We start from the raw sequence: 14,166 nt of genomic DNA on the forward strand, positions 1-14,166 counted from the left end.
GTTTTTGAGCGCAGATGTACATTTAAAGGGGAACTCCACCCAAAAACAATGTTGGTCTTAAAACTTTGTCTGTCCCGTGAAAATAAATATGCGGCAATTTTTTGTTTGTTTGATTCAATATTTTCACAAAAAATGAGTTGAAATGCTGCAGCTAGGGCATCCGGTGCGTGGGAGCAGAAATATGTCAGCGGCTTGTATTGACGTCATATCGTCAATTGCTCCTCAAAGCTTTATGTAAAGTCATTGCACAGTCATAATAAACTTGCGTCAAAATGCTTCTCCTAATCACAAAATGTTTCTTTTCGAAACGTCAGAAATTTTTATTCGTAGGTATATACACAAGCAACTTTTATAGCTTATATGCAAGTATTGAGCTGGTTATTTGTATTCTGTTTTAATAGAACGGTTTCACATCCATAAAGGCCATTACGCACAGTTTCCGCACTACATATAGAACTTGAATGTCGATTAATATTATTTTTTAAAAAATACGAAGGTTTCTTTGTGTGGAAACTGTGCGTAATGCCGTTTGCTTGTCCTCCGAATTCAACCTTAACAACAGTTTCCACTGATGTGAAACCAATCTATTGCCCTTAATAAACATTGAATAATAATAAACATGGTTGTGTAACTCATTACGGTTAGAAAATAATCCTACATAAAACCATTGTAAAAATAGCCTTTCGTGCATAGAATTAAGTTGTAGTTTCCTTGACGTAAAGTATGAACTTATAGTTTCCTAATTATTGTACATAATTGTATAATAATGGATTGCTAGAATACGGAGAGAAAATCTACCTCCTCTCAATACTGTTACGTTTGCAGCGAGCACTTTGCTCCCGATTGTTTTGAATCGGACCTAAGACAGAAACTTACACCATGGCAACCTTTAAAAAGGCGACTGAAGCGGGATGCAGTACCATCGATCTTTTCATTTGGCCCTCAACCCAGTAAAAAGCGTCTGTCTAGCGAGCATCGTACAGAGAAACGTCAGGCTGATCAAGACAAGGAGGAAGTTAGTAAAAGCATTTCTTGTTAAATTTTAATCAAGAAGAAGTTATAGCCTAAAGTATATTCTAAATATTTCTATTATTTTTATTTTCAGCTTTCAAATATTTTAGAACAATGTTCCTCCACAAGTACAAATGTTTTCTCAGTGGTTGAGCCTGAAGCAAATAACAGTTGTGATTTGGGTGCGTCTGACAGTCCTGAAGCATTGCCAACTAATTATTGCAAGCCAGAAACCAAAGATGCATCAACACAGTGTTCATTTGTTGTGAGGAGTTTACATGCCATGGAAGTCCAAACTACACTGTCGATGCTGAATACTGTGGATGCAGAGGCTGAAAACAAACACCCTCATATTGATCACCAATATGATGTGTGGCATTGTCTAAATCTGTCACAAAAACTAACAAAGAAGGCTAACATTAAGGAAATGATGACTTGACCCATTGGATTAAGTCCATTTCTAATCATCTTTGGTGGTGCTCTGCAAGTTGTAACAAGAATGCAGAAGAATTGGTGGAAAAATGGAAGTCTGTCCTTAACCACATTTCCAACAAGCATTTCTGGAAGGGGAACACATATTTTCATCAATGTTGCCACCAACAATTAACAGAAAAAGAAACAAAGCAGAAGAAGTGGTTATCTCCTATTCACAAGCATATATCGCTGCCGAGAAGGTGATATGTGACAAGAGGCTTCTAAAAGACCTGCCCAAAGCGAGAGCATTTTCCATTTCAGGATGGTAGCCCCACTCAGTTAGCAGCATTAGATCACAACAACAATATTAAACGTGATAAAGCAGTCATTAAGTCAGGGACAAACAAAGGGCAAGACCGTTACAAAATGTTTTTTGCTAAAACACAGAAGCAATGGGTTGTAAAAGCAATGAAAGAAAAGAAAGAGTACCAGTACATTGATAAACTACTTGCGGAGGTTGTGAATGCATGCAAAACTGAGGAGATTGAACTTGTACATCATGGCGAGAATCTTCCAAAGAACATTTCTAAATCATGTCCACCCAGGAAAGAAGTACTTGTAAAGGAACATCAGTCTAGATTTGCATAAAATGTCAGTGGTGATGTTAGCTATGGCAATAGGTTTTGCCATACCCATATAATATGACGTTGAATCAGTGAAGACAACTTTTGTACTACTTAAAAAATGTTCATTCTTAAATATTAACATAGCAAAACCTTTTGCTATAGCTAGTTTCACCACTGCATTACACAAACTATTCATGTAATTAATTATAGTTATATTATAACCAGTGTAATAGCCAAGCCACATTTATAATCATTTCTTTGTAAATCTGTTTTTTGTAATAAATTAATAATAATAAATGTGCATAGCATGACCTATAAATGAGCTGGCTATGCCACTTTAATATTGACATACAAAGTAATTGTAATGGGTATACCTATATCATAATAAAATACTTCATTCATCAACATAGTGAAAGCCTTCAAATTGAAATTCCTCTGCAAGGCCAGGTGGAGGAAATGTTTCTCTAATGCGAGTAACTGCACATGATGGCAAGATGACTCTCTTCTCTACCCAAGACACCCCAGCACCATCTTGCCAACTGTCTATATGCAATATGGCGATACAGTTTGTCCTCGGGCCCATCATATGCTACCTCATATTGCTGCTTGTACTGGTACCAAGCTGTTTGTAAAACCCACCTGTTAAGACAAACAGGCTCAAAACCAGGATGTTGTGTAATGCACAAAGGGACTTCGGTGGTCTCATTCGTTTCTACTGCCTCTAAATTTTTGTCACAAATATTGGAAATCTCTTTGCAGCATAAACATTCCTCGTTATTATCCATTATTTGGCAGTTACCACATTGACACCTGAATATGTTAAAAGAAAGGATCTTGAAAAGTAAATGTCAAAACTTCAATAAAAATTGTATCTTACAATAAAACTTTAAAATCAAAGTATTATGTGTGTGTGGACGTGGTCAACTTCAAAAACTGAAAACGTACTTTTGAGATAGAAACAATGGTCTAGAATAATATAACATTTTACTACCCACCATTCAAGATTGTCGCGCCGAGATTCATCGTCAATATACAAAAATTCCTGTTCTTCGTTATCCTCAAACTGGTGAGCTTCTTCGTGTTCATTAGCCGGCCATTCGGGCTCAAACTGATATGGCCGAATATTGTTTGTTGGATTGTCTTCCATTTCACTATCGATTGGTGAATTAGGCCGAGGTTCTTCCAAAAAAGCCATTATAAGCGATTGTTTTGTTTTGTGCTAGGCTGTGCGTTATTATTTTACTTTGTTGTAAACTCAACTCCAAATCGGTTTGACGATATGACGTCAAAATAATTTCCGCTGACGCTTTCTGTGCCCACGCTGCTAAGCCTCAAAACAGCTCAAATAGCGCACTTGAAGACGCGATTTTGTCAAAATAAAATAGCTGATGTAAAATTTCAAAATATATAGTAACCTTTGCATAAAATGGAACTTTTAAGACCAACATTATTTTTTGTGGAGTTCCCTTTAAAATACATCTGCGCTCAAAACGGTTCTAAAAACCGGATACTTAAACGACTACGGGTACGAATTACGTCATTTTGGCGCAATAACATTGTTGCGACAACAACAACGTAGCTGTCAATCAATCTGAGTACCATGTTTTGTAAAAATTCGTAGTCGCGACTACGATGTCTTTCGCTAAGAAAGAAAGTAGTTATTTTTTCATTGTGTAAGAATTTAGTTTATAGTACTATTTTTAAGTATCCGGTTTTTTTTAGAACCGTTTTGAGCGCAGATGTACATTTAAAAGGAAAATATGACCTTGAAAACTTTCATGTATTTTGTACTCAAAGTGAACGGTAAACAAACAATAAAATAGCATAAATATATCGTACATAAAATTTAAAACAGTGAAGATTTTCACTCTAAAGAGTCATATGTTCTCACAAAACCAGTATTACCGATTACTTGATATCGTTATTGACAAATAGAGCCGTAGCTGCTTCGCAAACGTCGGTGTTCTTCACAATAAAAAGGCTCGTTCTGTTGTTTACAGCTAAACCTCTCTTTTGACGAAGGGACAATGACAACAAACTTCCTCGTGCTATTCCATAACACGGTCAAACTTCGTACTCGTTGTCGTAGTCGTACTCTTGCTAAAGCTCTCTAGTGTCTTTCCAGTGCTGTAGAAGTGGGGGCGCTTGGGGAGCCCCTTCTACCTTTGAAATGGCTAATTTTAAAAGGGCACTATTAACAAAAACGTCAAGAGAGCCCCCCATCTGATAAATTTAGTTCTACAGCACTGTGTCTTTCAACTTTAAAACAGTTCTTTTATAACTATTGAGTTAGTGTTCTATTTTTAAACATTCTTTTAAGGACTATTATATTGTTATTTCGACCTTTCACCATGGTATTTACTATTTTCAATAAAAAAATTTTAGAATTTTATTATAAGGATAAAGTCCCTATTTTACATTACAAAACCTTTTCGACTAAATTGTGTAATATGTGCTCTCGCCATATCCGGCAACGTGTTTTGTTCGAACGAAATATGCATTTAGATGCATAACCGATAAAAATGTCAAATGAAAGCAAATAATTGAGGCGTTTCATTGTTTCAATCTATGAATTTTTATTGAATTTTTCTAATATTTGACAAACGTCAGAACTCAGAAATCTCTTTCGTTTAGAATTAAGCGAATTACGGATATCATGCAATGTCCACCAAAACCGTTTTATGTGGCTTTGGCCTACGATTTACTGAACGATTGCCGTAATATATCTCAAACAGACTTTAGAATGGGATGTATTTTTGTACTAAATTTGGCTGTAAATAAAGCGTCGTGAGTAGGCTTTTGTGAATTATTCAGGTGGTATTTTCTTGCCTTTATCTTTCACACAATCTGTTTCAAATATATCTCCTTCTCGCACATGAAATGCAAAAGATACACGATCATACCGCCTGTACTCTGGATCAATTTGGTAGGAGTGAAAACGCTTGATTACGGTTCCCGTAGCCTGTGGATACCACCGAAATTTGCCTCTTTATCTCGTTACGACATTGTTCTCTTCCGGTACGAGCGGGTATTCAGCAAATTCATCTTTCCCAGCGCTTTCACTGCAAACGAGAACGTTGTACTCTACTTTGACAAGGTATGCAAAAGTTCCCAGTATTCTAAATTCCATCTTCTCATCGCCAATATGGTCTTGATAAGATTTAAGCAGCTCGTCGATTGAGTATTCAAAATAATACTCACATTCATGCCCTTGACCGCGATAACGACCAAAATAAAACGCATCGGATTCTCCAAACTGCTCTGTAATATCATTTATGCTGTTGATTTTATCATCGGCAAATTGCGAGAAAAACGTTTGCATTTGATCTTGCAGATTTTTGCAGACATCATTGCTGACACGTGGACTCCACCAAGACAAATAAGCTTTTTGCCTCTTATTGATCTTTTTCTTGCCGCCTTTAAAGCCTTTATCTGAAATTATTCTATTCATGTTAGGAAATGGTGTGCGATGAACCAGAGTGTCGATTAGGATTGGATCTCTTTGCTGTTTAGCAGCCCGCAAATTTTCTTTTTTTGTCTGGCTGAGAATTGGCTCGTGTCTTTCTTTTGAGTAAAGAAAAGGACATTCGTAATCTGAGATGTAGTCATAGTGTTTACGAAATTCACGATTCCATTCTGGCTTCCACTCGTGTTGTTGCACGTGTCTTCCAGGGAAAATAAGTTCTTTACCTTTATTTGCCACTCCCTCTATCCATGGTATCTCTGACCCCGCCATGACTGAACTGTTTCTGAATTTTCTAGTGTGAATAAAAATGCAAAACATGTTATTTTCTTTCCCAAAACATAATTCTGGAGTGAGGTTGAGATTAATTGGGTTGTTCTACTAACCAATTCTTTTAAAAGTTTTTCAAGTGTTCTTCAACTCTTGCATTCTAAACTCGAAACTACATGCAGCCAACTGTTTCTTATTTTATAGAAGTAAGCTTTTTATCACATTTAATCCAGAAAATATTACTTTTGTAATTATTCCTGACTTCACGCTAAGCCTTGCTTAGCTAAGTTCAAACAGTATCAACAGCAGTCTTGGCTTCTGTTAAAACGTAAGTGATTTATGTTATATTGCAGTTAAATGTAAGGAGTCTATAGCTTCTAAACATCTTTAAAGGACAATGGCAATGAAATTTTTTTTCATACGTTTATTATAGATAGCTATGGAATACTTAATTTCGTGTTATCGTGTCTCTTTTAATTTTGCTGTTGAGAAAATTTGACCTAAAGTTGAATCCTTATCCGCCTTTTTGGAAAAAAAGCCTTATGCTAAATTTTGCCGGAATACATTACTGACGTCATTGCCTGGTATCAACTGAATGACACAATATAAAATAATAGTATTAGGATAATATATAGCACATTTGTTCACTGGAATTTTAAAACAAAACAACAGTCGGCGGTTGTTAAGATTAACAAAATTGTGTAGTATATCACGCTTATATACTTTTCCAATATTTAGTCGTTATAAGACGTAGAAACGTTTATTTTAGCAGATCTTACAACTAGGCTTTCGCGACATACCAAGTGTAAGCCCAGACAACAATAAGCGTGTTTTGTACACTGAACATTTCGTGCAATAGAAATATTTTATTTTCCCATATTACAAACCTGTGACCAACAAAGAGTTATACATTTAATTAATTATTTATATACATAAGAGTCTTTGCGAGATTATGTAGTTTTATATAGGTGATAAGCTATAAGCCACTATGTTTTGTTCATGATTGTAGAGTTTCGTTTATCCGTAATGTTTTACGTGCGTGTTTGCGTGCACAATGTACAAGTACACTTTTCTATTAACTTTATAACTTATGAATGAATACAAGTTTTGGGTGGATCACTCATGCATTTTGCTTTTGCGCAGTTCGTGCAATCCTTCGACAATGATATGGCATCGCAATTGCAGGTCATAACAAAGAACATCAAAGAGCGTCTGTCTAAGACTTTAAATTTACGGTCTTTCGTGATAATATGCGTATTTAAAATGTGTATAAAGTCCGTCTGGTGACGCGAAGCGTTTTCGTATGCTAGCATAAACACAAGCAGGAAATGGTCTTCGATGTTTATTCCCTAAAATTTGAAAAATCCACCTAGAACATCTTTGATATGCGACTAATCCAGACAGCTTGTGTATTCTCGCCAGCTCCTCATCAGACAGGGGCCAGTTTTTTTCAAAATACCGACACACGTCAATCTTTAACACACTTTCAAATAGCATATTGTCCCTAAATTCTTGGTGTTGTCAAGCAATACTCTCCTCGAGTTTCTGTTTGGCCTAGCAAAGCCTCATACTCATCGTATTCAAGCGCTTTTTCGAGGCAACAAAAACACTCGATTGCCTTTTGACAAAGTACAATGTCCACACTTACACCAACTAAGAGTTTGAAGGCGCCAAGCATTTGCTTTCTCAACTTCAGCATCTATTTCATCCTCCGACGAGGACAAGTCGCCCCGCTCACTCTCCTGTTCGGAACCGCTTTCTTCACTTGTTTCGGCCTTCATTTCAGGTTCATATTGATAGGGCAGAACCTAACCCGGTTGATTTTCGCGTATGTCATCCATTACAGCTAAAAAAACCGTAAAATATGCTTTAAATGTGTTGTAACGCCGTCAATCACAAAGCACAGAATAGATAACGTAACAGAAGGGCCACTTAGCGAAAAATGCGGTCCTAAATTTTAATGCGCATGCGCTTATTCCGCCATTTTGGCAGCAAGATAAACTTGCTACACTGAATAAGAGTAGCAATGTACAACTCAAAAATCTTGGCGTTATTACTTGAAAAGTTGAAATATTCATCCTGAGACGACTAAATCAAAGCTGTGGTTAATAAAGGCAATCAAGACCTACCCTCAGCATCGTGCTGAAATGGGAACAAACAATCAACATATTTTTATGCTTTTTCATGTACAACCAATGTGTACAATTCTATCGAGACCTGTATGAGAAATGCTGTGCCGTGGCCGTGTGGTCAAGGTTATTCGTATTTAGTTATTTGTAAAGAACGGAAGCGGAGAAGCGCTTAACGAACGTCTTTAAATCAGAAACAAGAAGGAACAATGTGAAATTTATCAACGGACGGGCTACACTAAAAAAGATACTTCGTATGATATTGGATTTGGGGCTTTAGAATTCAGACAAATTTAGTCATATCCCAAACACTCGATAAATGCTCATTGAGAAATTGCAAACTTGTGCAATTGTATTTAATGCCAATGCCATATTGTGTTGGGAAAATTCTTATATTGTATGATTGTAGCTAACTTCCAGATGCTCTTAACTATATGTTCCTTATATTTGTCATGTTTTAGATAATTTAAAGTATTGATTCCGTTGTAAGGCAATAAAATTGTCCTCTTGCTTCTATTGATATATATATATATATTGTTATTTTCGTTACATCGCTGTCGCTGCATTAATTTTCAGATTAATTTTCAAGTTAAATGTGCTACACAAATATTCAGCCACACCGTTGCTGCATCGATTTGCACATATTCATCAATTGGAGCACTACCACCATCAGCCTTGGGTACAGCTGAGTTGCTTTTCAAATTTGATTCGCTTTTCGATTGAGTCAATAGTTTCACATTGAAAGCAGCAAAAGAACAAAGAAGTGCAATAAGCAACAGCAATAGTCACATTGCTTTTCTCAAAGAAGCAATGTCCTTTATACAGGGAATCAAAGTGGTGAAAATGGTAAAAACATCACAGGCAGAACCAAATCACTGAAGGGATGGCTTATATCTATAAAGGCCATTATCTGTTTCTGGACCTATTTTCATACCTCACATAATTTTGCATTCTTGCTTATCAGAAGATTAAACACAGATGCTCTAGAGAATTTTTTTTGGAACAATACGCCATCAAGGAGGTAATTCTGACAATCCCACGCCAATACAATTTATCAGAGCTTTTTGAAAGGTTTTTTTCAGTTCACTTTTGACCTCTTCCAAAGGAAACTGTTCTAAAGATATGGACACTCTGCTAACACAATTTTCAAAAAAAGCCCAAACCATTTAGTATGCCACTTACCCATGCAAAAGCTCCAAGTAACTCAGTGTTGATTGGTGAAAATGACTACCGAGAACAAAATATTAGCAACAATTTATTGCTCAAAAATGCTGCTGCCTATGTTTCAGGATATTTGCTAAGCAAAGCTTTCAAAATCCACAGCTGTATCCAATGTAAGAACGTTTTGACTTCAAATAACATAAACAATGATGTTAATTTGCTTTCCTATTTCAAAACATATAAAGAACTCAACTTTGGTGGGCTGACTGCTCCTTCATCGTGCTATTTAAATTAGATTATGCAACTTGAAGACACCTTCGTGGATTGCTTCTCTGTCACAACCAAAAATCTGAATGTTGGAAAGAGCATCTTGAAGAGTCTTAACATGATACCAGTGCCATTCCGTACATGTTCACAGTTTCCACTGCAATATTTGGTCAAACTTTTTTAAGAATGCGAATTTATTACGGCATCAAATTTGCAAATCGCGAGTTTTCCTCTTCTAATAAACGATCGCGAAAGTACATTAAAGTCAAACATTTGTAACATTCTACAAACTTACTACAAGGAAAATTCCATAGACAAAGTTGATGATCCTTTTCATTGTAACTCGCAATACAAGCATAACCATGATTGAATGTTGGCAAGTTGGCAAAAGCATCAGACCACAACAACAAATTTTGACTCTAAAACGTGTATTCTAACGATGCGATTCGACCTAAGTTGTCAAAATTACCTTCTTTGACGTTGCTCGCGATTGCATACACAAAACAAAAATGTAATAGCCATATAATTGTCGAGGACGCACCGAACTGTTTCTCATTACTATATTTTCTATTACGAACTTGCTGGAATTATTTTGCTGCGAACATGGCGGCGATGCCTGATTGCGGGCTAAAAGTTGACAACAAAATCTTCATAGGCTCCGACGACAGTGGCCCTTCTGTTACGTTATCTATTATGTGCACAAAGAATATTGTATTGTTGTTTTGACTGCTTACCAGCCAATGACGTCACTACCGCTCGAGATAATTTTATCAAAATTTTATCCAAGATGGCGAAATTTATAAAACTTTTGCTGCAAATATCTCAGCAACAAAATATTTTTGAAAAAAAGATTTTGCTATTTTAGTTGTTAGACATCACAAATGTTCAAAAATATGCCATAAAAATTTTCGCTGCCAATGTCCTTTAACTGAAATTCTGTGACGTGTCATTATTTTGATTCATCTTGTTGATTTTTTAATTCTGCCGTACCAATGATATTTGAAAAGACTAGCGAAATTAATTGTTGGTGATAATGCAAGAAAGGTCAGAATTTTGTATTGATAAATTATGCAATGTGTTATTGGAAAAATCCCACCAAAGTCAACAGATGTGTCATTATAGAACATATGAAGTGCGAATCTCACCACCAAAATGACATTCCATTTTTTTATGACAAATATGACAAAATTTTATACATAAGAACATATAATGACACTATGATAGGTAAGCTATTCAATCAACATACATTAACAAATTTCGAAAGATTAAAGACGACGCAACCAACTACGTGATGTCTTTGTTTCTGCTTGATAATAAAGAAATTGGAATGTTCAATAAATGTTCAATTTTAATCACCTGCTGTTTTTATTGTAAAATATTTAATTCTGTTCATACCAAATTAAATATGAAATGCAAATTTTTTGCTTTAGCTATGACTGAAGTAAAAACAAAGAGTTTTGACTTGTAAGCTTTACGCCAATAAACCTTTCACAATTTACTATTATTTACTTCAATTATTGAACATCCTGACTTACATGGAAATTAACTGAAACAATCATGAAGTAAAACGCGTTTTCCAGCTTTTTACAGATAAGATAGCTCAAAAATTAAAGATTTAGAATTTAGGAAGTTAAGAAAATCGATAAACAGAGCTTCTCTGAAATTATCAGCGTTCCAACTTTGAAACGCGGTCAATGAAGTTTTGTCATTTTGTAAACTTTTGATCCGGATAAACAAATAATTTGATCAGGGGCGTGAGAAGCAAGTATATGATGGGGGGCTCAACATTTTAGGAGCAATCTTTAATTAAAAAGGGAATATCAGAGTAATTGATCTCAAAGTCTCTAATTTAGAATAGTTTTGTTACATCTCAGTAATCAGAGATACTTCAAAATTAATAGCGTTTGTTCTTGACAGTTCATCATGTAAAGTTTTGTTATTTTGTGAACTTTTGACGCAAACAAATATTTTAAATAGTCTATCTTACAACAAGTTGAACAATTATAGACCAGAAAGAAAGCACGTGTACTATCACGTGAAAAGTGACCTTTTACTCCAATTACGCGCAATTTTAAAGTCATACCTAGCAAAACGTTTTTATGTCATCATCTGTGTTACGAATAAGATAAATGCATGTATGACTGTATAAAAGAAGAAAAAATTCTTCTTGATAAAAGCCATGTTAGATAAAATTAAAATCATTCTGCATTTATGATATGCATAACTGAAATTCTGTGACGTGTCATGATTTTTATTCATCTTGTTGATTTTTTATCCCTGCCGTACCAATGATATTTGAAAAGACTAGTGAAATTAATTCTTGGTGGTAATGCAAGAAAGGTTAGTATTTTGAAATGATAAATTATCCTATGTGTTAATGAGAAAATTCCATTAAAGTCAACAGATGTATCAACATAAAACATATGAAGTGCGAATTCCACCACGAAAATGACATTCCATTTTTTTATGACAAATATAACAAAATTCTATACATAAGAACAACAATGATACGATGAAAGGTAAACCTTTCAATCATCATACCTTAACAAATTTTGAGAGATTAAGGACGACGCAACCAAATACGTGATGTCTTTGCTTCTGCTTGATAATAAAGAAATTGGAATGTTCAATAAATGTTCAATTTTAATCACCTGCTGTTTTTATTGTAAAATATTTAATTCTGTTCATACCAAATTAAATATGAAATGCAAATTTTTTGCTTTAGCTATGACTGAAGTAAAACAAAGAGTTTTGACTTGTAAGCTTTATTCCAATAAACCTTTCACAATTTACTATTATTTATTTCAATTATTGAACATCCTGACTTACATGGAAATTAACTGAAACAATCATGAAGAAAACGCGGTTTCAGCTTTTTACAGATAAGATAGCTCAAAAATTACAGATTTATAATTTAGGAAATTGAGAAAATCGATATACAGAGCTTCTCTGAAATTGTCAGCGTTCCAACTTTGAAACGTGGTCAATGAAGTTTTGTCATTTTGTAAACTTTTGACCGGATAAACAAATAATTTGATCAGGGGCGTGAGTAGCAAGTATATGTTGGGGGGCTCAAAATTTTAGGAGCAGTCTTTAATTAAAGAGGGAATAGCAGAGTAATTAATCTCAAAGTCTCTAATTTAGAATAGTTTTGTTTTATCTCAGTAATCAGAGATACTTCAAAATTAATAGCGTTTGTTCTTGACAGTTCATCATGTAAAGTTTTGTTATTTTGTGAACTTTTGACGCAAACAAATATTTTAAATAGTCTATCTTACAACAAGTTGAACAATTATAGACCAGAAAGAAAGCACGTGTACTATCACGTGAAAAAGTGAGCTTTTTACTCCAATTACGCGCAATTTTTAAAGTCATACCTAGCAAAACGTTTTTATGTCATCATCTGTGTTACGAATAAGATAAATGCATGTATGACTGTATAAAAGAAGAAAAAATTCTTCTTGATAAAAGCCATGTTAGATAAAATTAAAATCATTCTGCATTTATGATATGCATAACTGAAATTCTGTGACGTGTCATGATTTTTATTCATCTTGTTGATTTTTTATCCCTGCCGTACCAATGATATTTGAAAAGACTAGTGAAATTAATTCTTGGTGGTAATGCAAGAAAGGTTAGTATTTTGAAATGATAAATTATCCTATGTGTTAATGAGAAAATTCCATTAAAGTCAACAGATGTATCAACATAAAACATATGAAGTGCGAATTCCACCACGAAAATGACATTCCATTTTTTTATGACAAATATAACAAAATTCTATACATAAGAACAACAATGATACGATGAAAGGTAAACCTTTCAATCATCATACCTTAACAAATTTTGAGAGATTAAGGACGACGCAACCAAATACGTGATGTCTTTGCTTCTGCTTGATAATAAAGAAATTGGAATGTTCAATAAATGTTCAATTTTAATCACCTGCTGTTTTTATTGTAAAATATTTAATTCTGTTCATACCAAATTAAATATGAAATGCAAATTTTTTGCTTTAGCTATGACTGAAGTAAAAACAAAGAGTTTTGACTTGTAAGCTTTATGCCAATAAACCTTTCACAATTTACTATTATTTATTTCATTTATTGAACATCCTGACTTACATGGAAACTTACTGAAGAAATTATTAAAGAAGACGGGGCAGCCAGCCTTTTACAAGTGAGATGAATAGTCTTGTATCTCCTTTCCACTTCTTCTGTTGTAGTTTCAAGCAATTCAGCTATTCGTCGCCAGCAGTTAGCTTTCTTTCGTTTGTCATGAAAACCGTTTGTTCGCTTGTCGTATATCGTGGGAAAGTCACGAATAATTTCCATAAAGCTTCTATCACTGTAATTTGCTTTAACAGCAAGAATATTTAATGCTTGCACTGAATCGAAGTCTGTTGTGTTCGAGTTGCTCGCCATATCTCTTTCTTAGTATACTCTATAACTTCAGTAACAACCACGAGTGAACTTAATGATCGAACTGATTTTTATTATTTTACAGAGAAGTATTTATACTCTTTATTACAAACAACAAATATTATTATTGGTCGGAGTAGTTCCTCTGTTTAAGCTATATATGGTACATAAGGAAATTTAACTAACGTCAATAACCCTTCCTTGGCTCTTAGCTGTGTGGGAACGGATACATTGATAAACTAAACTACAAACTACGCACATACTATTTCCTTAACATGTTTTTTGTGGTTTATGAGCATGACTCAACAAAGTCTGATTCTTCGTCATTTTCAAAAGCAGCCATGTTGGACTAGATTATGGAAAGTTGTCGGTAATGATCGGCGATGATCGCAAGAAACAAACCA

The 14,166-nt window shown here is 34.6% G+C and overlaps 3 protein-coding genes and 1 long non-coding RNA gene across 5 annotated transcripts; 1 reads left to right on the forward strand and 3 right to left on the reverse strand.

The window, feature by feature from the left end:
• Positions 1 to 522: 522 nt before the first annotated feature.
• Positions 523 to 1,450, forward strand: LOC124437261 (THAP domain-containing protein 5-like). The gene is made up of 3 exons (XM_046987252.1): positions 523 to 573; positions 779 to 1,015; positions 1,106 to 1,450. The coding sequence occupies exons 1-3, from the start codon at positions 523 to 525 to the stop codon at positions 1,448 to 1,450; spliced, it is 633 nt and encodes a 210-aa protein (XP_046843208.1).
• Positions 1,451 to 2,515: 1,065 nt separating this feature from the next.
• Positions 2,516 to 3,261, reverse strand: LOC124437262 (P2X purinoceptor 7-like). Its single transcript, XM_046987254.1, has 2 exons — positions 3,047 to 3,261; positions 2,516 to 2,861 (listed from the first exon to the last, which is right to left on the reverse strand). The coding sequence occupies exons 1-2, from the start codon at positions 3,244 to 3,246 to the stop codon at positions 2,516 to 2,518; spliced, it is 546 nt and encodes a 181-aa protein (XP_046843210.1). The 5' UTR covers positions 3,247 to 3,261.
• A 1,789-nt stretch (positions 3,262 to 5,050) lies between these two features.
• LOC124436328 lies at positions 5,051 to 13,850 on the reverse strand. 2 transcript variants are annotated; one of them, XM_046986238.1, is made up of 4 exons: positions 13,478 to 13,850; positions 13,177 to 13,236; positions 5,742 to 5,809; positions 5,051 to 5,483 (listed from the first exon to the last, which is right to left on the reverse strand). In XM_046986238.1, the coding sequence occupies exons 1-3, from the start codon at positions 13,763 to 13,765 to the stop codon at positions 5,744 to 5,746; spliced, it is 414 nt and encodes a 137-aa protein (XP_046842194.1). In that variant the 5' UTR covers positions 13,766 to 13,850; the 3' UTR covers positions 5,051 to 5,483; positions 5,742 to 5,743. The 2 variants fall into 2 exon arrangements, with proteins under 2 accessions (XP_046842194.1, XP_046842195.1); XM_046986239.1 differs by having other exon boundaries at positions 5,051 to 5,809; positions 13,177 to 13,233; positions 13,478 to 13,849.
• Positions 8,237 to 9,823, reverse strand: LOC124436330. The gene is made up of 2 exons (XR_006945324.1): positions 9,637 to 9,823; positions 8,237 to 9,498 (listed from the first exon to the last, which is right to left on the reverse strand). It is a non-coding gene; the product is annotated as an uncharacterized LOC124436330 (long non-coding RNA).
• Positions 13,851 to 14,166: the final 316 nt, after the last annotated feature.

This window comes from Xenia sp. Carnegie-2017, unplaced genomic scaffold (genome assembly GCF_021976095.1).
Source record: "Xenia sp. Carnegie-2017 unplaced genomic scaffold, XeniaSp_v1 HiC_scaffold_16, whole genome shotgun sequence".
Lineage (NCBI taxonomy): Eukaryota > Metazoa > Cnidaria > Anthozoa > Malacalcyonacea > Xeniidae > Xenia > Xenia sp. Carnegie-2017.